The 26,949-nt window shown below is 41.1% G+C and overlaps 1 protein-coding gene across 7 annotated transcripts in view; it reads right to left on the reverse strand.

Moving 5' to 3' along the window:
- LOC105498457 (DnaJ heat shock protein family (Hsp40) member C6) overlaps positions 1-26,949 on the reverse strand; it is a 155,582-nt gene that overhangs the window by 77,095 nt on the left and 51,538 nt on the right. The window contains exon 1 of one of the 7 annotated variants that reach the window (XM_011770600.2): positions 24,147-24,637. The exons of 4 other annotated variants lie outside the window; for them this stretch is intronic. In XM_011770600.2, the coding sequence (XP_011768902.1) occupies positions 24,147-24,339 (193 nt within the window). In that variant the 5' untranslated portion in view covers positions 24,340-24,637. Of the gene's footprint in view, positions 1-23,711; positions 23,800-24,146; positions 24,638-26,949 lie in introns of those variants that run through there. 2 more of the 7 variants (XM_011770605.3, XM_011770604.3) reach the window with 2 other exon arrangements.

Here is a 26,949-nt window from a genome sequence, read left to right on the forward strand (position 1 = left end):
AAATATTTTTATAAACCACTGCTAATATCAAAAACAGCACTGTATCTTATGTTCAAAGCCTCTGGGAGACGTGAAGAGAATTCTGAAAAACAAACAAACGAATGAACAAAACACTATCAATTTAACCACTTCCTAAGGTGAGTTTAATGAAGCAAAAGAGAGTAACACTTCACCAAGGACATTGATCATTTTTCCAAACATACCTAAGCAAAGTAGATTTGACAAGCGTGAGGCACTTACTCCTAGCATTATTGAGGCCTGTCCAAAAATTGCCGTTGATTCAGGGGAGGGGAGTCATTGCTGATAGTGAGCTTCTGTCTCCCCTTCCGTAACCAATAAATCCCAAAATGCGTAAGGCTCAAACATGGTATTTGTTTATTTCTTGCCTCTTTTTCATTTCTGCACTTAAGGCATTTGCTTTTGCTGTCCTCCTGCTAAGAACCTCTACCTGGTTCTTTGCATAATTTATTCTTTCTCATCTTCTAGAAAGGTGCCCCACCACCCAATTCACGGAACACTTGTTATTCTTAAATATCAAGGTTTCCATTGCCCCTTCCTGTGGTCTACATATCGTGATTCGGAGTTGGAAAAGAGAGTTAACCATAGAGACATCCTTTCCTCATTGAGTGCCCCAGTGTTAACATTTGTATTCATAATCCACCTGCCATATTTATAGGAGAAAATAAAAACAAAACAAAATTTAAAAAGCAAAGCTATAAGCAAAACAGAGTCCAGAAAAGCCTGTGATCTCTAACCTGTCATCTCTAACCAGACATAGCAAGGCTGGCAAACTCAGGCCTGGAACCAGGTACCAGGTCCCAGGACACGCTGAGAGACTCCAGGACATGAGGAAATAGAAGTCCAGGCCCCCTCTAGATTAATGAACATGAGGCAGCAGCAGAATTAATATTTCCAGCTTGGCATCAGACCAATGTGGAGCAAATCCCAACATTACCATGTGTAATAAATCCTGTGACATCCCTGTGCCTCAGCTTCCTCATGGAAAAGAAAATAAACCAAGAGCACTGCTGACAGCAAAATGAAATACAGGGACAACAGTCTTTGCCAATTTGGTCACCCAATATTTTGTCTGACCTGAGCTCATACTCAGCAAACACGGTATAAAAGCCATCCCTTCAACTTGGGGCTCACAACCTATCTTAAACAACACTTGCTGCTCAAGTTATAATTAGAAATGTCTGGTTATTATGAGGAACATGAGAGGGCTTTATGAAGTGTTAATGAGCAACTCTGGTCTGTCTAGCATCAAAGTGAGTGGGCAATGACCTCAGGCTCCAGTGCACTAAGACAAATAGGTAGTAGCTTCACCCTGTAATCACTGTACAACCTTGGGAAGTTATTTCATCTCTTTGGAAAACTTGGTTTGTAAATTGGGAATTAATAATCATACCTGCCCCCTAGGATTCATCTGAAAATTAAATAAGAGAATGCATGTTAACATATGCCTAGCAAACAAATAGTAAGCCCCAAATAAACGACAAGTATTTTTATCATTGTGACCTCCACACCAAAGATTCTGATTTTCAGTCTTTCACAGAATCCTGAGAATTTCTGGGAGATCCTGCTTTGCCACCTTTCCTAGAAATGGAACTTCATAAACCTGGGAAGCCAATGGCTATAGAGAACCAACCAGGACTTGTTTTCCTGGAGCTGAAACAGAAGGAGGGGTATGGTAGAGACTGCTATTTGCCAACCAAAATCCATTCTCCCCTCCTTGTTCTTCTTAAGAATACTTTTAGCTGGTCACTTGGACTACCAGAATAAAAGACTATATTTCCCAGGCTTCTCTTCAGCCAGGTACGACCATGTGATTAAGTTCTGACCAATGGGATGAGAGTGGAAGTGAGACTGCAACATACAGCCTGTTTCTTAGAGAGAAAAGGTAAGCCTTTCCCTGGCCTTCACATTGGCTAGAAAATGAATATTTGGTTGGCCATCTTAGATGACGAGGAAGAGAGTAATATCCTAAGGATCAAAAAGCAGCATGATAGAAGCAGCTTGGCACCCTAGCTACTTTATACAGCATCCATTCCAGATCAGATTTTTATGTGAGCAAGAAATAGGCTTTCATCTGCTTAAGCCACTGTTACGATGGCCTTTGTCACATATACAACCAAACTTCTACCCTCATAAATATTGTAGACAATGTGGACAAGGAAAAAGGAAGGCAGAATATGGTAGAGGATTGCAACACGTCCCTGGTACATAGTGACATCTCATCATTGTTTGCAGAATTAAACATCCTCTGTTGAACTCCATGCAATCAACCCAAAGTTTGGACTATTGAGGTCAGCTTCAAAAACAGGAGGCACACAGGCCAGCTGGAGAGTGTCCATAAGGAGAATGACTAGGGTAATGAAAAATAAAGAAAACCCATCTCATGAGAAAAGACTGGAAGAGCTAGAAAGAGAAAGGTAAGCCAGAAAGGCAAGATTAGGTTTCAGGTAACTCAAGGGCAGTAAGTTAAACAGGGCTTCTCTCTTTGGACTCAAGTTTCTTCATCTGTAAAATAAATAGGTAAACCCAGAAAAATCCCTCTTAGGTACAGCATGAGGGACTTATAAATTCAAAAGAATTTATGTTGCACCAAGGGACAGAACTACAAACCACCTAGATACAGAACTGAGAGAGTGAAGGGCAGATTTCCACTGAACATCAATAAACATCCCAGCAATGTTTCTTGTCCAGCAATAGAATGGCTGCCTTCCAAAGTCCAGAGCTACCTAACTAGAAGGGTTCAATCAGGAACTAGACTTGGATACAGGTCCCTAGTGGACATTCTAAGTCTTGGAAGAATCAGAACAGCTCCCTAGAGATGCAGTTCCTTCCTGCAGACAGAGCAAAAAAGGTGAACTTTGTAACAGACAGTTTTGGATTTGAATCTATTTCTGCCACTAATCTGGCTACATAATCCTGAACAACTTATTAACCTTTTTTGAGCCTTGGTTTCCTCAGTTTTTAAATGGGGATAGTGAAACATAACTTGAAGTATATTTTATTAAAATATGTATAGGAATATTTTTAATATTTTATTAAATATAATAAATATAAAATGTTTTATTTTTTATTTTTTAGACAGATTCTCGCTCTGTTGCCCAAGCTGGAGTGCAGAGGCGCATTCTTGGCTGACCACAACCTCTGCCTCTAGGGTTCAAGCAATTCTCCTACCTCAGCCTCCCAAATAAATATAAATATTTCAATAAAATATACTTAAAGTTATGTTTTACTATCCCCATTTTATCCCCAGATGGTCTCTGGGTCAGCTGTAGCCATTTCCTCTTTTGAACAGAGCTGAAGCTATTATAATATATATCAAGCACATAGCACAATATAGGCTCGTAGCTACTTAAAGTAGTCATCTTAATCATCTTATTGCCTGTATAAATGGAGGAAAAGAAAAATGTGATGAGCTCAGAAAATGAAGTTAGTCATCCTAGTGGAAGCATCAGAAGGTAGAAGGCTGGAATTGGGCACAATCAACATAAACAAGGGCTTGCCACACAAATGCTGTGGTTGAAGTACAGGCAGGACCAAAAGCCACTCACAAGGTGGGAAACGAAGGAGAAGCGGCCATTGCAGGATCATCAGACATTGGGAAAGGACTCTCATTCAGACCTCCACCTACCCACTCACTGTTTATTTATTATCTATGAGCAATTATAAAATGAGAAAAGTGCCACAAAGAGGAAAATACAGAACATAATCAGGGCACAAAGAAGAAGCACCTGACCCAGACTTAGAAGGTCAGGCAAGGGTTTTCAGTGGACATGATATCTAACTTGAGACCTGCACTACCAAGGCAAAGGTGTCTGGGGGCAAAGGATGGGGAGACAGCTCAAGCTGATGATGTGTTGGAGGAGGGTAGAGAATCATAAAATGTCTCCCACTCCTCCTCTAAAATTCCTACATTCTGAGGAACCAAGAAGACTGCTAAGTCCTTCCCAATGCTAAGGTTCCACCATTATGGCCTCAGATGCAAAAGCAAAATAAAATAAATGTCTTACCCTTTGCGGTCAAGTCCTTTTTTTCTTTTTTCTTTTTTTTTCTTTTTTTTTTTTTTTTTTGAGATGGAGTCTCGCTCTGTCGCCCAGGCTGGAGTGCAGTGGCACGATCTTGGTTCACTGCAAGCTCCACCTCCTGGGTTCATGCCATTCTCCTGCCTCAGCCTCCCAAGTAGCTGGGACCACAGGTGCCCACCACTATGCCCAGTTAATTTTTTTGTATTTTTATAGAGGCAGCTGTGGATGGCAACATGGGGGTTTCTTATGGTGTTAGAATTGTTTGGTACCTTGACTGTGATTCAGGAACCCACACAGTTGAGAAAATAGTATAGAACTTAACATACACACATGAGTGCACACGCAAACAAATACAAGAAACTAGAGGAATCTGAGGTGGAATGAATCAATGTCAATATTCTGGCTGTGATATTGCACTAGAGTTTTGCAAAATATACCACTGGGAGAAATGGGCAAAAATTACAGGTATCTCTCTGTACTATTTCTCACAACTGAATGTGAATCTATAATTATTTCAATAAACATTTCAGTAACAAAAGTAGATGCAGATAAAGAACATAGTTACATAAAATTGTAGTTATGAAATATAAATTCATCATTAAAATTTTAGCAAAACGCATTTAAAATTTGTTATTTACTGATATCTATTACCCAAATATTGTTTTGTAATATTTTGATAGTTCCTTCATTTTTAGACTAATATATATTTTTACAATAATTTTCCTATGTAAATACAAATATATGTGTGTACATGTTTATGTAGTTTAATTCAATGTATAAAGACTATCTCTTGTTTATACTCATTTTATATTTTTAAGATCTTCCCATCATATTAAAAATTTCTTGAGCTGGGCATGGTGGCTCACGCCTGTAATCCCAACACTTTGGGAGGCTGAGGTGGGAGAATTGCTTGTGCCCAGGAGTTCAAAACCAGACTGGGTAACATGGTGAGATACCATCTCTACTATAAAAAAAAAAAAAAAAAAAAAAGAAGAACTTTTTTGAGTTGGATACTATATAGGTATATCTTAGTTTTCTATTTGGTAATACTACACAGGCATATCTTAATATTCTATTTGGTAATACGGGCATATCATAATTTTCTAAACCAATCCTCTATTTTGGGACATTTTAGGCAGTTTCAAGTTTTTTCTATTATAAATAATTCTGTAATAAATTAAATCAAACTGGTTGCCAACATTACCCAGACACGAAATGTTGAGTTAGAATGGATGGTAGAAATCTCCACTCTGACCAAACAATTCCCCTAAAACAAACATATACCCACACATAAATCATCTTATAGTTATGGAAATTATGGCTATTCTCACTTTAGGATGTAAGGACAATGCACAATTTCAAAAGTTCTATATTTAAAACAGAAAAAAAAAAAAAAAAAAAAAGCCTGAGCCGCCAACCTTGCTCTAAGTCACTTTTGACCTTGTAGAATCAAGTAGAAAAAGTATAAATGGAGGAAACTCTAGAAAAAAACAATTAAGGCCGGGCGCGGTGGCTCAAGTCTGTAATCCCAGCACTTTGGGAGGCCGAGGCGGGTGGATCACGAGGTCAGGAGATCGAGACTATCCTGGCTAACATGGTGAAACCCCGTCTCTACTAAAAATACAAAAAACTAGCCGGGCGTGGTGGCGGGCGCCTGTAGTCTCAGCTACTTGGGAGGCTGAGGCGGGAGAATGGTGTGAACCCGGGAGGCGGAGCTTGCAGTGAGCCGAGATCACGCCACTGCACTCCAGCCTGGGAGACACAGCGAGACTCTGTCTCAAAAAAAAAAAAAAAAAAAAAAGAAAAGAAAAAAACAATTAAGAGTTTGAAACATGATAGACATGTTTCATATTCATATTCTCTATGACCTTGGGGAAGCAGTTTAACTATTTTAATTTTGTTTCTTTATGCATAAGTATATCCTCCTCCTTACTAGGTCCTCAGTAAATATTTCCTGTCTAAATGAATGAATGAAGTACTGGCATATGCAGGTACTCAATTGCTCACTGTTACTCAAACATGCAAAGTTCTTCCAAGCTGCTAGTTTGGAATGTCCTCCCCCATCTCCCTCTCCACCAAGAAATCTTGCCTACACTGCAAAGCCAGCACTAATGTCCCCATTCAAGAAGGCTTCATCAATCCACTTACTTTTCGCCTGTACTGTCTATTTCATAATTTTAGTTATATAGACCCTTCTTTCTACAGCTGGTAAAAGAGTGACTTGAGGGCCAGTTTTCCTCCTTTTTCGTCTTTGAGTAGGGCTTTGCCATCCATCTCAACATGAGACAGGTTCCTCACATGCCCCAGTCTGTCTAAAGCTCTGGATGAGAGGCACACAAATAATACCTATATGTGTAATTGGATTCTTTCCTCCTGGAAATTGGGATTCAGAGACAGATGATCATTGAGAACTGGTTGCTTCAAGCAGTGGCATAGAAACTCAGGACCTTTGAGGAAGCCATGTACACAGAGAAGACAATAAAGCTGGTCTTCAGAGAGAGTGAAGGGCAGAGCAAATGCACAGGAAAGGAAACAAGAACTATGGGGCACTGGAGAGGGGGCTTCCAGGAGGTGATCACTTCTGGGGTACCAGGTGCATATGGGCTGGCTCCACTGCCCCTGGGCCCCAGGAATTACTCTGTGACTTTATGACAACTCCCTTCCTTTGGTTTTTAAGTAATATGTTTTAAATCGACTTTGACTAAGAAATTGATAAAGACTACAACACTTTTTCCTCCATCCCTTTATCATTCTGTTTCTTTGTATGAAAATACTCTTTCCAACTTTATCTAAAATGTTCAAATCCTACCAATCGTTCAAGACCTCAGTCTAACCAAGAAGGGGCCTGTCTCTACCTTCTCTGAACTCCCTCATAGAGCATCCTGTCTGTGCTTGGTACATGTACATTAGAGCTACTCCTGTCTTCCCTTAGCCTCTTTTTAAATTATTTCCTCTCGCTAGGCCTGTTTCCTCACTCAAAGTGAGTGGACTGGATGAGATTGCTGGGTGGCAAACAGGGTTCTACACAGACCCAGTTTCTGTCCCAGACAACACTGTTGTGGGGAGAAGGGGAGTGATCCCAGAAAGCAATATCCAGACTCCCACCCTTACTTTAACAAGAGCTGCTGTTTTCATATACAGTCATGTGCACATAATGATGTTTAGGTCAATGACACTGAATATATGAAAGTCATCCCATAGGATTATAACAGCTGAAAAATTCCTATCACCTAGTGATACTGCAGCCATCATAACATCTTAGTACAATGCATTACCTTTTCTATATTTAGATACACTTTGATACATACTTACCATTGTGTTATAATTGCTACAGTATTCAATACATTAACATGGTGTACAGGCTTGTAGCCTGGCAGCAATAGGCTATAGCCTACATCCTAAGTGCATAGCAGGCTATACCATGCAGGTTTGTGTAAGCATACTCTATCATGTTTGCACAACAAAATCGCCCAAAGATGCATTTCTCAGAATGTATGGCTATATTAAGCTATGCATATCTGTATTTTATATACTCAGAGTCTGGTTAAGGCTATATTGAGAAAAGGAATCCAGTACTAATCAAACTTGAAACTACTAAACTAGAAAATCCATAAGGCTCCAAGATTCCATAGCAGTAGGAGTAGTACAGTACAAATAACAAAAACAAGAATGCAAATTTCATTGAGCTAGACACTCTTCTAAACACTGTGTTCATCAACATTTTAATTATCACATAATCATACGAGGTGGATATTCTCAACTCCATCCTAAAGCAAGAGGCTAAACCACATAAACTAGGAGTGGCAAAGCCAGGATTTGAGCCCAGGCAATGCAGATCCACATCTGAGTTCTTAACCACAGTACTATACTGTCTTCTAAGCTCCTTTAAGGGGAGATACCTTAGCTTTTGTTTCTTTTCCTTTTTTATCCCACACAGTATAGTACTTGGCCTTCTGGTCACTTAATAGTGTTTGCTGAATGAATAAATGCTTGAATGAACAAAGGAAGTCTATTTTGGATTCCATGGAAACTGAGACACAAACTTCTAGGACCTCGGCTGCCTCCAGGTGATAGCCCTAGCCAAACAGCCCTTTTATATGCTTTCCACACCATCTTCCTGAAAAGCAAAGGACCTCCTGCGGCCTGGCAGAAATTCCTGTAGGGTATAGTTTAATTTATAGGGCCAACCACTGAGTACCATTAGCTTGGTGGGTCCATAGATGCATACTTCACCAGTCTCATTATCTTCAACTCACATTCAATATATTCCCTATATCAGGGTTTCTCTACCTGGGCACTATTGACATTTTGGGCAGGAAAGTTCTTTGTTTTGAGGAGCTGTTTTGTACATTGTAGCATGTTTGGCAACACCCTGGCCTCTACACACTAAAGGCAAGTAACAATTCCCCCGACTATCGTGACAATTAAAAATGTCTCTAGACATTACCAAATGTCCCAGGAGGAGGGCATGAAACAGCCCCTTATTGACAACCACTGCACTAGCTTTTATACAAACACTGGAAAAACAATAAAGAAAAAGAGGCTGGGCACAGTTGCTCATGCCTGTAATCCCAGCACTTTGGGAGGCTAAGGTGGGCAGATTGCTTGAGCTCAGGAGTTTGAGACTAGCCTGGGCAATATGGCAAAACTTCATATCTACAAAAAACACAAAACTTAGCTAGGCATAGTGGTGGTGTGTACCTGTAGTCCCAGCTATGAGGGAGGCTAAGACAGGAGGATCACTTGAGCTTGGGATGTAGAGGCTGCAGTGAGCTGAGATCGTGCTACTTGAACTCCGGCCTGGGTGACAGAGTGAGACCCTGTCTCAAAAAAATATATATAAAATAAAGAAAGAGAAAAAAACTTATGAACAGGCCCAGAATGAATATAACAAAGACAAGGCTCAGTGTCTTGTAAACTGAAGAGAGAAAATTCTCCACCTTGAAGAAACCTCAGGATAATAAAATATTCTCAACACTGCCTTACTTCACTTAAACTTCAGCACAGCCAACACTTATCAAGTTATCTACTATATGGCAGGGGATACAGTGAGCAGTTTTCTATACCTTATTCCATTTGCTCCTCCTAATAATCTGATAAGAAAGACATTATCAGCCAAGCATGGTGGCTCACTGTGCCCAACCAATGTTTGTAATCCCAGCACTTTGGGAGGCCAAGGAAGGAGGCTTATTTGAGCCCAGGAGGTTGAGACCAACCTGGGTATGCTCAGTAGAACCTCATCTCTACAATTTAAAAATTAGCTGGGCATGGTGGCATAGGCTTGAAATCCCAGCTACTTGGAGGCTGAGGTGGGAAGATTGCTTGAGGCCCAGGAAGTGGAGGTTGCAGTGAGCTGTGATCATGTCACTGCACTCCAGCCTGGGTGACAGGGTAAGACCCTGTCCACAAAAAAAGGAAGGAAGGAAGGAAGGAAGAAAAAGAAAGAGAGGCCGGGCACGGTGGCTCAAGCCTGTAATCCCAGCACTTTGGGAGGCCGAGACGGGCGGATCACGAGGTCAGGAGATCGAGACCATCCTGGCTAACACTGTGAAACCCCATCTCTACTAAGAAATACAAAAAACTAGCCGGGTGAGGTGGCGGGTGCCTGTAGTCCCAGCTACTCCGGAGGCTGAGGCAGGAGAATGGCATAAACCCGGGAGGCGGAGCTTGCAGTGAGCTGAGATTGCGCCACTGCACTCCAGCCTGGGCGACAGAGCGAGACTCCGCCTCAAAAAAAAAAAAAAAATAGAGAGAGAGAGAGAGAGAGAGAGAGAGAGAGAGAAAGAAAGAAAGAAAGAAAGAAAGAAAGAAAGAAAGAAAGAAAGAAAGAAAGAAAGAAAGAAAGAAAGAAAGAAGGAAGGAAGGAAGGAAGGAAGGAAGGAAGGAAGGAAGGAAGGAAGGAAGGAAGGAAGGAAGGAAGGAAGGAAGGAAGGAGAGAGAAAGAAAGGAGGAAATAAAGAAATTAGTCTGTTTTCACATTGCTATAAAGAACTATCTGAGCCTGGGTAATTTATGAAGAAAAGAAGTTTAATTGACTCACAGTTCCACAGGCTTAACAAGAAGCATGACTAGGAGGCCTCAGGAAACTTACAATCACGGCAAAAGGTGAAGGGGAAGCAAGACACGTCTTACATGGTGGCAGGAGAAAGTGAGAAAGAAAGTGCCACATTTTAAAACCATCAATTCTCACTCACTATCACGAGAACAGCAAGGGAGAAAGTTGACCCCATGATCCAATCATCTCACACCAGGCCCCTCCTCCAACAAATGGGGATTACAATTCGAGATGAGATTTGAGTGAGGACACAAAGCCAAACAATATTAAGAGGCATTATCTGTTTTACAAAGGTGGAAACTGAGGCTCAGAGAATTTAAATTATTTGCCCAAGGTGACAAAGCTAGACAGCCATGTTAAAAATTTGAACCTAGAACAACCACTGGCTCCAATTCCAATGCTTTCTCCACTCTTGTACTGCAGTATTCTACAAGAAAACTAGTAGCTATAATCAATGAAAAGCCAAAACAGTAATAAAATTTTCTCATTCACACTTTATCCATGAGACAAACAGGTATATCCTAAATGTTAACAATGGTTATTCATGGAAAAAAAGTTTATCGGTTATTTTTATTTTGTGTGTGTGTTTTCTGCCTTTTCCAAATTGTTTTGCCTTGAATATGTATTGCCTACCTAATAAAAAGTTATTCAAATTAATTTCTGAAAACAAAAATTATTCACAGAAATATCAATCTTTAATGTCAGTTTCAAGTAAACCATTATCACTTCTCACATATGAGTCTACTAAAAATTAAGAAGTTTGTCAGTACTCAGCTTTGACAAGAATGTGAGAAAACAGGTAGTCTCATATACTGTTAGAAACTTAAACAGCTGGGCACGGTGGCTCATGCCTGTAATCCCAGTAGTTTGGGAGGCCAAGGCGGGCAGATCACCTGAGGTCGGGAGTTCGAGATCATCCTGGCCAACATGGTGAAACCTCATCTCTACTAAAAATACAAAAATTATCTGGGCGTGGTGGCGCATGTCTGTAGTCCCAGCTACTTGGGAGACTGAGGCAGGAGAATAGCTTGAACCCGGGAGGCGGAGGTTGCGTGAGCCCAGACCACGCCATTGCACTCCAGCCTGGGCAACAAGAACGAAACTCCATCCCAAAAAAAAGAAAAAAGTAACTTAAGTTAGTGCAAGATTCTTAGAAACAATGCAGGATCTATCATAACGTGAAATGTATATGTTATTTCTCTCAGTAATTCCACTTCTAGGAATTTTTCCCACAGGTATACCACACATACAATATACAAAAATATATGCTCAAAGGTATTTATTCCCTATTAATAGAGGAATTGGGACAGTGGAATTCAAAACAATCATTAGAGAAAATAAGATATATCTTTAGGTACTAGTATAGAAAGTTATCTATAACAATGTTAAATAATATATCACATTATATAATAGCATGTATAGATGGATTCTAGGATAGCCAAGTGTATCATTCTACATATGATTGGATGTATGTATATGTGAGTATGTAGGACTCCATGTCTGTGTGAGAACCTAGAGAGAAAAAAATGGATTTTTATTTTCATTTTAATACTACTCTCTGAATTGTTTTAAATATTCTTTTTGTTAACACGTATCACTGCTATAAACTAAAATAGGTTTGGGGGGTTTAGTTTTTACAAGCCAAGAGGTCTGCCTTTCATGCAATGGCTTGAAAACAAAGCAAGACATAAAATAGAGCTGTCTTCTGTTATAACTGCAAATGCTCACAAAACGAGGCAGTGTGTGAAAGTTTCCCAGCCTCTGTGTGCCAATGAGAGGCATAATGGAGACAGTTCTCTCCTGGCACATTCAGAGACAAAGCCAGGCTCCTATCTCTGTTAGGAGATTTGAATGGCTGAATTTTAAGACCAATAATACAGTAAAATCCTGCTATACTTTCAAGGCAATCTAAACCAACTTCCCTAGCAATTAAAACACAACTTTTCCTGTCCTATCCCTCCAGCTTGTCTCTTCCTAAAGTAGCTGATATATCTTGGCTACAGGGTGCCCAAGATGTCAATTCCTCTTTTAAAAATCTCTCTCTCATGCCCCAATATGGCAGAAGACCTGAGTTCTGCTGCTAGTTTCACTGTGTATAAGCTCATTGAACCAACTGAACCTTCTCTCAGAACATTTTGTTAATGCCACCTACTTCACTGGATCACTGTAAGATCTGCATATGATAGAGCATAACAAAGCATGTTGCTGGTAGGGGATGCTGATAATGGGAGAGGCGGTACATGTGTAGGGGCAGGGATATATGGGAAATCTTTGTACCTTCCTCTCAATTTTGCTGTGAACCTAACACTGCTCTTAAAAAAAAAAAAAAAAAACAGTCTTTAAAAAAATTAAATTTAGGCTGAGTGTAGTGGCTCACACCTGTAATCCCTATATTTTGGGAGGCCAAAGCAGGAGGATTGCTTGAGACCAAGAGTTGAAGACCAACCTGGGCACCATAGCAAGACCCTGAGTCTACAAAAAACTTTAAAAATTAGCCGTGCATGGTGGTGTATGCCTGTAGTCCCAGCTACTTCGAAGGCTGAGGCAGGAGACTTGTTTGAGCCCAGGAATTCGAGGCAGCAGTGAGCTATGATTGCACCACTGCATTCCAGCCAGCTTGGGCAACAGAGCAAGACCCTGTCTTAAATAAATAAATAAATGTTTAAAAGGCTGACCCTTAGTGTTGAACAGTAGAATTGCTGACCTCGTCTATGATGTAGAAATCCTGCCTACCATGTGGAATGCCTAGGAAGCCACCTCAAACTCTCTCTATGCAAGCAGCCAAATGGCCTCTTAAAAACACAAACCCCATTTGTGGCCATTCCCTCCTAGTTCGCTAAGGGCCAATTATATCAGGTACACACTCCTTTCTACAAAGCTATCCCCCTTCTCCAGGTTTTTGCATTTGCTGTACCAGGAACTTGAAATGCTCTACACTCCACTCTTTCTTTTTCCTGCTTGTTTCTGTTTCTTCAGGTGTCAGCTCAAACATTATCTCCTCAGTAGGGCCTTTCTTGACCACCCCCTGGAAGATAGTTCTCCCCATCCTACTACCATCCTGAGCTATTCTCTGCTCGCTCTAGCCCTCCATAGCATTTAGCACACCATAGAACCATTTATCTTTGTTCACTGTTCATGCACTATAATCTAAACTCATAAGTGCCAAGGCCTTATCTATCTTATCCTCTACTGTATCCCCCATGACTAGAACAGTGGCAGCACAGAGTAGGCAGCCAAGAGACATTTATGCAATGAATGAATGAAGAGTATCAACTGCAAATGCATTCATTTACATTCTCACATTTCACTGTGCCTATGCAAAAGGCAGGGTCAATATGATTTTTCTCATTTGAATGACTTGCCCAAGGTCACAGCTTGTAAATGACAAAGTTAGAGCTTACATGTAGAGTTCCTGACTCATAATTCCCTAATACTCCCACTGCTCAACAGCCTCCACTAATTTAGACATGGTAGGGTTGAAAACAGAGCAATATATCCAGGCTTCAGCAACAGGGAAGGAGAAGAGAAAGATCTGCTTTCCTGCAGAGGTGAAGTAAGAGAGACAGAGGGGAAGAAATGGTGACCTATTATCTTATACTCTCGGGCTGTGAATTAGTAAAATTCATTCCTTCATCTGAATGAAATGCAGCTACCTCTGGTACTGCACCTCATGAAACCTCTCATCACTAAGTCACAGTATGGAAGGAACACGTTGCTGATCGAAGCAGCAAGTGAAATTTTAGGTAAGCCAGATGCAATTGCCTAAATTGGAAAGTGACACCAGTCTTCATGACTTTTAAGCCACATGCCACAGACTGAGAGCTAAGTCACACGCATACACATACCCCAAAACTACAGTCATCCACACATGGCATGGGACTCCACGTCTCCCAAGCATGCTGACTCACTGACTAGACAGAAGGGGAGGAGAAAAGAGAAGAGGGGAGCAGAAGAGTAGAAGAGGCAAAGGAGAAGAGAGAGGGATAAGGAAGTTGGAGATGGATAGGAAAGAGAAAGAGAAGAACAAAAGAAGAGAAGAAAGACTGCAAAAGAGGAAGAAACTAAAATAAGAATAAGGGTCAGGGAAAAATGAAGACTATTAGCTGCTAAGATTTTTGATCTAATGCCCAAGTGGCCAAATGCTAATACAAGACAGTCCTTGAGAATTTCTGGGGTCAGGGTTTTGTTTTGTTTTGTTTTGTTTTGTTTTGTTTTTTTCAGAGAATTCTGAAAAGAAAATTCTGGTTTCAATAATCATCTTCTAAGTTTCTCAGGTTTTTGATTATTCTTGCTGTGCCTCCATCACCAAGAAAGGAACCAGAGCCTAGGGCTCTCCCAGTGAGAAGGGGCCACCCGACACGACACCGACACCGACACCATCCTGGCCTCAGGCCTCAGGTCTGGACTCAGCCCAGAGCCACAGAACTTCAGCTCTAGCATTTCTGCCCATTATCTTACTCTTCCTCCAGGCAAACACAAGGCCTGCTCCTGCCTCTCACCCCTCCACAACACTCCCCTGGGCATCTGCACAGCCTAATGGGCAGTCTACCAAAAAGCTGAAAGCCTGGTGAAAGCTTGTGCCAAGCTAACAGTATCCTCAGTCCTTCCACAAGCATGTTCATGGTGAGCTTGCAGCAGAGAAAAACAGTTGGTCACATTTTCCACATCTGGCTGAGACTGGAAATACTACCTTCTCTCCTGCTGCCATCCAGGCATCTCCTATACCTCACACCACACCACTGGTTGGTTGTCAGTCTGTCATTCACCTGTGCAATGCTTCCCCAGGCTGCCTTTTTTCCCAGTGTCACTGACACTGCCCTGGCTAGGGCCTTCGTTGTTTCTCAGGTCATCACCTAAACTGCCATTTGATTGTTCTCCTGGTCCCCCACTGGCATGCTGTGTCTTCCAGCACACCCCTCCCCTTCCTCCTAAATCAAACATGCTTGGGGCCTAGGAATCTGTGTTTTCTTTTCCTTTTTTCCCTTCAACTTTTATTTTAAGTTCTGGGGAACATGTGCAGGATGTGCAGGTTTGTTACACAGATAAACGTTTGCCATGATGGTTTGCTGCACAGATCAACCCATCACCTAGGTATTCAGCCCAGCATCCATTAGCTATTCTTCGTGATGCTCTCCTTCCCCCCGCCCCACCCCAGGCCCCAACAAGCCCCAGTGTGTGTTGTTCCCTGCCATGTGTCCATGTGTTCTCATCTTCAGCTCCCGCTTATAAGTGAGAACACGCAGTGTTTGGTTTTCTGTTCCTGCATTAGCTTGCTGAGTATAACAGCTTCCAGTTCCATCCATGTCCCTGCAAAGGACATGATTGCGTTCCTTTTTATGTCTGCATAGTAGGGAATCTGTGTTTACTCAGGTAAATCTGATGCAGTCAGAGCACAGTTGGGAACCACAGGTGGGATTCATCCTTCACACAGCTGTAAATTATCTCCAGGATTCACATTTTGCTCTCTTTTCCCTGGGGCTGCAGTATGACTTTTGTAGGCCCTAGGCATTTTTACCTTCATGGACCTATTCCTCAATTAACAGGAAAAAAAAAAAAAACACATATATTTTAATGACTGCATTTGAATAAAGGTGAATTCCTTATTGTTATACTCATTTATTTTATTCTGATTTTTAAAGACAAAATGTAAACATTTTTGTGGATCCTAAAATTATTGTGGCTCCTAGACACTGTGCCTACTAGATAAGTCAGCCCTACCTCACCCCTGTCCCCAAATCTTCAGTGGCCTCCCAATGCCTGCAGAATGAAGTCCAACCTCCTCAAACAGACTCACCCTAACCTAGGTCTTATCTTCCCAGCACCATCTGCTATAGCATCTCCCACTCATCTGGGCTCCAGCTTCAAGCCTAAATGCAATTCTCTCAACATACCATGCACTATGATGCCACTGTGCATTAGCCCAAAGCCCAAAACAAGTTTTCTTTCCTTCTTTCCCTACAGATTTCTGGCTCAAATATCAGCTTCCACCGTGGCCTTCCTTAGTCTTCTGGGTTAAAATTATGGCTCCTTCTTCTGTGCCCCTATTACACTTTATATAGCTATTATTACACTATTTATTCACCCTGCCTTTTGTCAAATATCTCCAATTCTAATTGCACTTTTTTCACAGCATAACACTTCTAAAATCAGGAAGTGGCTTACGATGTATGCCAAACACACGTGCCAGCTACCAGGTAGAGTACTACACCACAATACACCAACAGTAATTTTCTGCACATGCAAACTAAACACTGCACAGGAGGCATTGGCTCATCCAGTTGCTTTCTTGGTGGTGATATTTGCACTGTTAATACCACATTTCAATTTTAATTTAAAGTTTCTATCTCTAGCACTTTTAAAACTATGTTCTGGTGTATTATTGAAATAAAAAGATATTTTTTGCATCTAGACTATGGCCTGTGACATCTCAGATAAAGTAACTAAATGTAGTAGAAATTGCCAGATCCCTTCACACATGTTATGGAACTTCCTAATTCTTAGACCGTGAAGAACTTCTCCTCAGATACTGAGCTACTCTGTCAAAGCTTCCAAGTAAATTTCAGGAATAGCTGTTTAATATAAAAGAACTGTAATTTAGTTTTTTCAGAGTTACATATTTCGCAACAAGGAAATGCACAATCTAAACTCCAGGATTCTTCATCCATCTCAAACATAGCTTTTTTCCAAAAGGAGTTCAAGATGGTGAGCACTGATTTAAAAAAGCAGTAAGTTAGGCCGGGCGCGGTGGCTCAAGCCTGTAATCCCAGCACTTTGGGAGGCCGAGACGGGCGAATCACGAGGTCAGGAGATCGAGACCATCCTGGCTAACATGGTGAAACCCCGTCTCTACTAAAAAAATACAAAAAACTAGCCAGGTGAGGTGGCGGGCGCCTGTAGTCCCAGCTACTCGGGAGGCTGAGGCAGGAGAATGGCGTAAACCCGGGAGGCGGAGCTTGCAGTGAGCTGAAATCCGGCCACTGCACTCCCGCCTGGATGACAGAGCCAGACTCCGTCTCAAAAAAAAAAAAAAAAAAAGCAGTAAGTTAGCACTAAGCTTATATGCAACTGCAGACGGCCAAAGATGATACAAAGAACTTTTAATATTAAACCTGAAAATAGCTAAGATTAAAACTTAATGATATCGATTAAGAAATAGATCTATAGATAAAAGTCATCTGTTGTCAGTTCATTAAAATAATTGTATACATTTTGAGTTCCCTTTTTTCGCTAAAAAAAGTTACCTTTATGATGAATCATACGGTAGATTGTATTTGTTGGTCGAAAAAGCACAATCTTTTGGTAAGCTAATTCTTTCTTGACATGTCTATATTAGAAAACTGTTAAGGGTCTAGGCTATATGTTAACCATCTTTCTTTCACTTCCAGTGTCTTTACATATGAAAAAATGCTCATTACTGAATTGGTCTAGCTTTTGACCAACAGTTACATTTCTCTCAAACCTGGCCTCATTTCTGTTAAAACCTAGCTGTACGCTTATTTTTAGATTTGGATGGGCATATTTCATTATAAATGCCCTTTTAAAAATTCAAAATCCGTTCATGCTTTTGTGCATTCAACAAGTATTTATCAGACTCCTAATAAATGCCAAGCAATGACAAGACTACAAAGGCAAATAAGACCCAGCCTTGCTCTGAACTTTACTTACAGACTAGAGGGAGAGACAGGCCAGGCAGCATATCACAACTCAGTGTGATGAGAGCTGTGATAGGGAAGTAAAGGCTGCTGAGGAGCATGGAGAATGACCATTGCATGCAGCTTGGGATTAAGGAATACTTAAGCTAAACCCTGAAGAATGAATAGGAGATAACCTGGAAAAGTGGGCGTCTAGGGGTCTATGGGATAAGTTGGCCTCAGTTGAGGGAACAGTGTATGCAAAAACATAAAGATGGAGGTGCAGACTGGGGAGGGGATCTACCAGTGGAGAGATAACAAGTTTTGTTGGGCCAGCTTTCAGAGGTGCCACAAATGGCTTCTGATGTCCTGTTAAGAATACCCTGGACTTTATCCTAAGAGCAGTGGGGATTCATTTTCATTTGCAAGCTATTTTTCCAAAAACACATAATGCTTCATCAATTATATTGTTCTCTCAGTGCTGTGTCAAGTCTTAATCAGTTTTATTCAATGCTGTTTTTGCTCTGTCTTCATTTCCAGTGTTTTTAAATTATTTATATTTAAGTGAAGAAAACATATTTGTACTTTCATGGGATTAAAAAACATCTTTTGGTCCTCTCAATCACTCCTATTTTTCCTTGCCTCAGAGAAAGAAGCAAATAAAAAAAATCACTACTAAATTCTTCATTTGCAATCATATGGGCCCTTCTCTATGGCATTTTACTCAATATAACTAAGTAGAGCCTGTGTAACCTCACGCAACTTGCTTAACCTCTCTGTGCCTTAGTTAACTATAAGACGACAGTTACTATCACCTACCTTATAGGATTCTTATGAGGGTTAAATATGACACCATATGCACAGTGTTTAGCATAATCTCTGAATTATAATAATTAAATTGTAGCTATTTTTGTCACTAAGCATTATTGAACAATGTACACATATGTACATGGTTAAACTTTGAATTTGTATTTTATTATAATTTTAATGGTATACGCATACATATATGTATAAAGCATATATATTTACACACACTTAATGTTGTATGTTGAAAGTCTTTCCAGAAACTTTTAGTAGGAGTTATCTCTGAGGCAAGGACCTAAAGGATCAGGGAGGGGAGAGAGCACTTTATTTTTCTCATTTTATTCCTTTCTATAATCTTTAATTCTTTTTTAACCTTTTATAATAAAATTTGGTGAAAATCCCTGTTGTGCAAAATCAAAAAAAAATTATTCTCAAAGCTTAGGATAATTATATGGAGATCATTTTATATAAAGAAAAAAGGGTGTAGAACTTAGGCTTGCTTGGGCTAGAAAAGAGGAAAATTAAGACTAAGGGAGAATTCGTATCTGTTCTCAAAAATCTGTTGTCTGAGGGCTACCATGTGAAAGAAGGATTGGATATAAATTGTATCTAGAGAACAGAAAGGCTGATTTTGCACAAATAGAAAGAACTCTGCACTCATGAGAACAGTTCAAAGATACTGCCCCAGTGGCAAAAGCTCCATCACAGAAAGTGTCCACCACTGGCTACCTAGCCAACTTTCTGAGATTTGGTTCCAGGGATTCCCCTTCCAAATCTGTGAAATCTGGCAGTCTCCAAGCATTTGAAATTTGAAACAATCGGACATATCTTGTTCTGTTATCCAGTAACTGGTGCATTTTAAAATGATTATCCAGAAACATCCAAACTATACCCACACATTAAATAAGTTACATAAATTGGCTGGGCATGGTGGTTCACGCCTGTGATCCCAGCACTTTGGGAGGCCGAGGCAGGCGGATCACCTGAGGTCAGGAGTTCAAGACCAACCTGGTCAACATGGCAAAACTCCGTCTCTACTAAAAATACAAAAATTAGCCTGGCTGGTGGTGAGTGCCTGTAATTCAGGAGGCTTAGGCAGGGGAATCGCTTGAACTAGGAGGCGGAGGTTGCAGTGAGCCGACATCATGCCACTGCACTCTAGCTTGGGCAACAGAGTGAGACTCTGTCTTAAAAAATAAAAAATAAGTTATATAAGTCAACTTTGCTTCCAACCTACAAGACCTTTCAATGGGCAGGTATTCTTAAGAAAGGATTATTAGTACTTATAAGTTTATTATACTTCCATGAAGCACACAGTCATCCAAACACATATCTCATAATGTTGGAACCTGGTTCAAAATGTGGATGCTGTGTTTAAACACTAACTAAAATAAAATTTGTTAAAGGCAATTTTTGTTTCCAATCAGATGCACACTACATGGTATTTTAGCATTGTTCATTATCCTTATTCTTTAAAAAGTATTAATATCTGTTTCTAGATTTTAATTGGACTACTCTTTTTCAGCTTGTCATTATGAACTTGGTAAATTAAGCCCAATATTGGAACACGTTAGCAGCTCAATGTTGAAAGTTCTACTTTTGTGGTTCTACTTGCCCTGAAAAGTGGGAAGAGAAATAGGGGGTTTTCAGCTAATGAATTGGGGCAGTGCAGTGCCTTTGAGATATGACAGGATGACCTTTAAATGATGGCCTTTTCTAGAGAATAATTTGAATGAAGAGAAAGTGAGCCAGGGAAGGCAGAGAGCTCTGGAAGTCACAACTGGCTAGGAGACTGCTCTGGTATCTACCACTTGAGAGCTGCTGACTTAAAAAGCCATTACATTCCTCTGAACATCTGACCCTCTTTTATCTAAAAACAGGGGGGAAATCAAAGTAGATAAAATTGTTTCCATTTCAAAATCAGTTGATATTGTGCCTATCCAAAAGCTTAGTTCAATGGGGAAAAACTCAAACCTTTGAGTCAGAAGAAGACCTAAGTCTGGCTGTCATTATCTATTCTACCTTTGACAGATCTCCTACCACCTCTGAGAATAAGTTTCTTCATATGATAAATTGAAGGGGCAAGATACAAAGTAAAGAAAAACTGCAAATGTATTTTTATATTGTTTTCAGCCTCATCTAATGATCTGTGGTAAGAACAGTTATTATGATTCCACTTTTATAAATGGGAACAGGCCAGGCATGGTGGTTCATGCCTGTAATCCCAGCACTTTGGGAGGGAGGCCGAGGGGAGTGGATTGCTTGAGCCTAGGAGTTTGAGACAAGCCTGGGCAACATGGCAAAAATCCCACCTCTACAAAGAAAAAATAAAATTAGCCAGGCATAGTGGTTCATGCCTGTAGTCCCAGCTACTCAGGAGGCTGAGGCAGGAGGGTTGTTTGAGCCCAGGAGGTCCAGACTGCAGTGAGCCATGATCACACCACTGCACTCCAGCCTGGGCCAATGGAGCAAGACCCTGTAATCACAGCACTTTCGGAGGCTTAGGCAGGCAGATCACTTGAGACCAGGAGTTCAAGATCAGCCTGGCCAACATGGTGAGAGCCCGTTTCTACTAAAAATACAAAAATTAGCCAGGTGTGGTGGTGCACGCCTGTAATCCCAGCTACTTGAGAGGCTGAAACACGAGAATTGTCTGAACCGGGGAGGTGGAGGCTGCAGTAAGCTGAGATCGCACCACTGCACTCCAGCCTGGGTGACAGAGCTATCTGTCTAGAAAAGAAAAGAAAAGGATTACTAGGTTTTTCAATGAGTAAAAATAATGCAGAGGTTTGATCCCAAGTCTCCAAGCACAGACACATGCTGCTTCCCCAACCTATTTAATAAAATTCTGGGGAAATGAAATAAGAGAATTGTCCAAGTGTTCTATTATAAACAGTCTTACAAGTTTAAGGTATCATTAAGACTAAGCTTTAAATTATCTAGAGAGATATCAACATATTTTTTTCCACTCATTAACATTTTTATCAGAGTAAAAGTCCCATAAACCACTGATCCTATTCAGCATGTCACAGTACAATCAGTTGAATAATTGGCAGATTACTGCCGCTTTCGAAATGATACATGAGCTTAATTAGATATACTAAACAAATGAATACATTTACACTGCACAGGCCACACTTTGAGGATCTCAGAAGAAAGAACTATAATTAGGCAAGACAGATATAGTTGTACTAGTAAAAGAATCCTACTCTTAGAGTCCAATCCTTCATTCAAACCAAACAAATCATTCTCAGTTGAAAATATGCATCAAAATCATCGTAAGATACCCTGTACTTTTACAACAAAGCCACAACATCCCCCTAACAAAATATAGGAGTGAACAGTGGATAAGGGGAGGAGAAAAGGAATCCCTGCAGCCTCTTCACACAATGCCTCTTTGATCAAGTTTAAGAATCAATTCCTGGCAATAGCACTTTAGAGATAACAATATTCTTAATGAAACACTTTCCCACCACAACAGTTATTAAAGCAATCCATTATTCCTCTCTCCACCTATTAAAAAAGTCTGATTTAGTGAAAAAGACAATCCTCAAAAATCCAGGACTTACCATAGGCTGCTCTGTGTTACAGTTACTTGCCCCCACTGACAGTCCCCTAAAGGCCAGAAGGATCTCATTCACTACTGTGTCCCTCACAGTGCTTGGCAAATAGCTGTGCTCAGAAAATGTATCTTGAATTTATTCTACAATGTAACATATGTCAAAAACCAATTTCAACTCTTAAAATAATAATCTCTATGGAAAAAGGAAAACACATGAATTTCATATTTCTTTCATTTTCTTGAAGTGAGGCTCCTTCACACTCATTTGGAATGTGTTTGTTTTCATTGCAATTGTTTACATGCTCACTACATGTAAACATTATTATGGTAGCATCATTCAGAGAACATGAATCCTTTTAAGATTTAAAGGAGATTACATCCAGTCAAAAGATGGATTACACTTTGATATATCACAGATATGAAAAAACATAAATTGAATAACCACGTACAACATCAATAAAAAAAAGTACTGCCTGGGTGCAGTGGCTCACGCCTGTAATCCCAGCACTTTGGGAGGCTGAGGCGGACAGATCGCCTGAGGTTAGGAGTGCAAGACCAGCCTGGCCTACATGGCGAAACCCCATCTCTACTAAAAGTACAAAAATTAACTGGGCATGGTGGCGGGTGCCTATAATCCCAGCTACTCAGGAGGCTGATGCAGGAGAATCACTTGAACCCGGGAAACAGAGTTTTCAGTGTGCAGAGTTCACACCCCTGCATTCCAACCTGGGCAACAGAGCAAGACTCCATCTCAAAAAAAAAAAAAAAAAAAAAAGTCCTGAAACCATCAATCCCTTAGGGATCATTTCAGTTTTATTTAAAATGGTCTAAGAGAATGTCCCATCAATATCGTGGTTAACTTCAATAAGAGCTTGAATGAGTAGAATTTGCTTTCAGTCCAGGACATTTGGGCATCTGTGGACAATATTTCATCCCACTTTGGGACAAGGAAAATAGAAAATGATAGCCCAAGGAGAGCCATTACGCAATTAAAATAAACAAGCATTTGTTTGCAAAGCAGCACATTTAAATTCAGCCTGATTTCATTACTGTTCAAATGACCCCATATGAATCTTTCCTCTGGAATCCTCAGTTGTCCAGTATTAAAGTTACCAGTGTAGAAGCAACCACCGAGGACTTCAATTATAAATATCTCTGTAAACAATTTTCCGAACCCGATTCCCTGCAGAGGTAAGCAAATAGCTATAATAATACTCCTAGTCCAACATGGATATATTAAATGACTGTTTTGCTATTAAAATCGCAAATGCCAACAGCAGTTTCAAGAGAGGACTCTAACTTGCCAAAACATCTTATAAAAGACAGTTGCAAACCCAGATACAAAGTTTAGAGGAATTTCCATTGTCCCTACATGTAAAGGTTTATGAAATCTGTACACTCAATGCAAAAGGATAAACAAGATCAAAGCCAACACACGAAATAAATTTAATTGTGCAAACAGTAAAAGCTGTTTTAGTAAAAGAGCTCTAGATCCCAGGTTAAAAACTGCAGGAAAAAGGTAACATTAACCCTAGCAGACGGCTGAGTTAAGATGTGGCAGAGCTTTACAGAATTGCAAATAGCATCGGCATTGCAAGAATAACAATTGGAATAAATACCGTCTGCATGCTGCAAAAACAATCAACGCACTTGCTCCTTCACCTCTCCCCCTCATCCAGCTGGGCAGTGAAAGCAGCTGCCTCTCCCAGCCCTCTTCCCAAGCTGTTCTTCGCCCCACCCGCTCGCCTCTCTTCTCCACCCCTCCCCTCCTCCTTCCCTCCCCCTCCCCGCCCCCAGTTGCCGTATTCAGCAGTCTAGAGAGATTAGGAGGCGCTCGCTACAGTCTCTGGGCCTCAGGACTATCTAACGTTTTCTAGCTCCCTGGATGAGAGAAATTAGAGACTCGACACCCAGGTGGGATTAGAAGCCTTCGCCTCCAGCCCGGCTCTCTCGCAAACCCGGGCTGGGGGCCCCGGGGGGCCTCGGGCCGGGCGACTGGGAGGCTCCAGAGGCTGCGCCGGGCTCAGCGTTGCGCTCCCCGCGGGCAGCGCTACCTGAGCTGTCCATGGTGCTGGCGCGGTCCGGAGGCTGCCGGGCGGGACTCCGCGCCGCTGCCCCGGCGTTCACTCTCTGCTTGCCGCCAACCCCGCCGCTTCCCGCACTTAAGTCCCCGTTACTGTCCACCAGCTGCAAAGATTCATAACCATCGTTGCTGGTCTTTTTCCGGTAGCTCCCGAGGAGGCTCATGGGCAAGCCCGAAGAAGAGAGAAAATAATCAACCTGGGAAACGAAGGGGGAGATGGAAGGTGGAAAGGGCTGAAGAATTAAAAAAAAAAAGAAAAAAAATCAAGTGCCCGACATGACGCAAAGAGGAGGGAAAAGAAGGAGCGGCCACCGGAGAGGAGCTTCGCCGGGCGAGGCAAAGCCGCCGCCCTGGGCAGAGCTCGGCTTGGGGCGCCGGCAGAAGGGAGGGAGGGAAGGAGACGCGGGCGGGCGGGGGCGCGCGTCCTCGGGGCCAACGCCGTGGAGCCGCCCGGCCCTGCCGAGCTCCGGGCCCCAAGCCAGCACCTCCTGGCTGAGGAGTGCCCGGAAGCGATCCTATAGGTGTCGCCGCGTCGCCCCGCCGCGCAGCAGGGCAGCGCCAAAGCCGCTGGCCCGCGGGGAGGGAAGGAAAGGGAGGTAGGAGGGGAGGGGAGGTTCGTGAGGAGGGGGGTTGAAGGCGGGAAACGGGGCGGGGTGGTCGGGGGAGGGGACTACTACGACGAGGGTTGGGAGGGTGTGTTCGCACGCGTGTGGCAGAGAAGAAAGGGGCGAGGTATCTCGGCCTGCGAAGCTTTGAGGACCTGGGGTCTTGTGGTGAAATCCAGATACACCCATTTCATGCAACTTAGCCTGTTTTCACCGGAAGATTCCGCCAAAGCCACCAGGACGGTAACCGTCCTAGAGAACTGACTTGTAACTCAATTCAACAGAAAAAGAAAGGATGTTAAGTGCCAGAATATATCTATGCTAGGATATAAAGGAAGAGCAATATTTTGCACATTCTCCAGAATAGGGATGATCCCTACGGGAGATATCAAAGAGTTGGATGTTCTAATACTAGGAGGCAGCCACTGCTCCATTGTGCCTAGTGAGCAGATGTGACTGTTTAGAACTCTTTGTTGAGCGAATAAACTGAGGAGAAGGCAAGGTTAAGTCCGATGCAATTTCAGATCTGCCACCATTTACCTTAGCACCTGGGGAAAAGACTATTATCAGTTAGCTAGCTTGAAGGCCTGCTTGGGAAGCAAGATAGACAAGGATTTTTTTTCCCATCCTCTAGCCTCACCCCTTATTTTTCTTTCATAATTCTGGCCAAAGAAAGCAGTCACTCCTAATCAGAAGAGAATTTATCATGAAGTTAATTAAGCTGTGTACCTAATTTTATAATTGTCATTGTGTATTCTTAAAAGAAGATTTCAACATTGTATAAGTTCTGGACCTTAACAAAACCTGGATAAACTCTGGTAAGTCTTAAAATGTAATTATCAGATGTTTATTTTCACCTAAAATAATAAGATTTTGAGGATTGCTCATTCTCATCAACTTAGGTCAAGATCAAGTAAAAATCTTGGTTAAAAATTATCATTTTCTCTACTAAAACTTGGAGGGACTAAGTGAGGAGCCTGTCAAAAGTCATTTGACAGAGTTTCCTCACCAAAACAAGAAAAAGTGCATGCATGTAAAATGTTACTTGAGCCCATACACAAAGCCAGCTGTGCTTTCTTCTCATCTTACATGGTTTTCTCTTGCTGTCCTTATTTCAATCACCTAAGGACACAAAATCAAACAATAGCATCTAAGAGACTTCAGTCCAGATCATTTGGGTCTCAGAAGGTTTCCTGGAAGCTCTAGCTCTACACAAATCTACATTAAAAAATTGGACTAAGAGACATTCTCCTGTACAAGGATCACCTAAACACAGATTCTTGTAGGAAGAGCATGAATCAGAAGAAGTCCAAAGAAATGTTTTCTAAATCCTTCCAGTCCTTCTGGAGAAACCTAAACTTCCTGGCCAGTAGCTTTCCCAACTGCATTCTTTGATGAAGGTATGGTGTGACCTGAATTGCAAATCAGAGTTAATGCTCATTTATAACAAAATCAAACAACCTAAATGGTAGCAGGAAAAACTGCAATAAAAATTTTAAAACAAATTTTTGTACTTTCAATTTTCCAAATCTGTCAGATTGAACTATTTTAGTTACTTGACTAAAGTAATAATTCTGTAAAGTCTAGTAAATCTTTTCCCATAACATCTCAAATAATCTTTCTCTGTACTTTTTCTTTTAATTCATTACTGACACACAGGGAGAGTAAATACCTAGTGTTCATCATATGCCCTGACAAATGCTGGACTATAATCATTGGATTAATAGAATTTAGAACCAGCCTGAGTGACAGATTGAGACCCTGTCTCAAAAATAAATAAATAAAGAGAGGATCATTTTTGAAAAGTGAAAATTATTATTTTAAAAAAGAGCACTTTCAGTTATTTTTGCTCAATTTCAACTTGCAGACATATTGCTGAAATAAATTATAGATGAGACATACGCCTTTGTATTTTTCAGTATCTATCTCTGGAGTTTGCAAGTGTAAAGAAAAATATGAATGGGCTATAAGAATTTTATTTTTATCTTTATACTTAATATAAATAAAGTCAATCAGGATAACTATTAATAATCCTACAAAATTGAAGATACAAGGAGCATATTAAGGCAGGAAAATACAATAATGAGGAATAACTAGGTTAATTTACAACAGCCTAAAAACTAGGGCTTGGGCCTAAATTTGTATATGCGCCAATTTTAACATTAAAAT

The sequence above is a fragment of the Macaca nemestrina genome, chromosome 1 (assembly GCF_043159975.1).
Source record: "Macaca nemestrina isolate mMacNem1 chromosome 1, mMacNem.hap1, whole genome shotgun sequence".
In the NCBI taxonomy this organism is placed as follows: domain Eukaryota; kingdom Metazoa; phylum Chordata; class Mammalia; order Primates; family Cercopithecidae; genus Macaca; species Macaca nemestrina.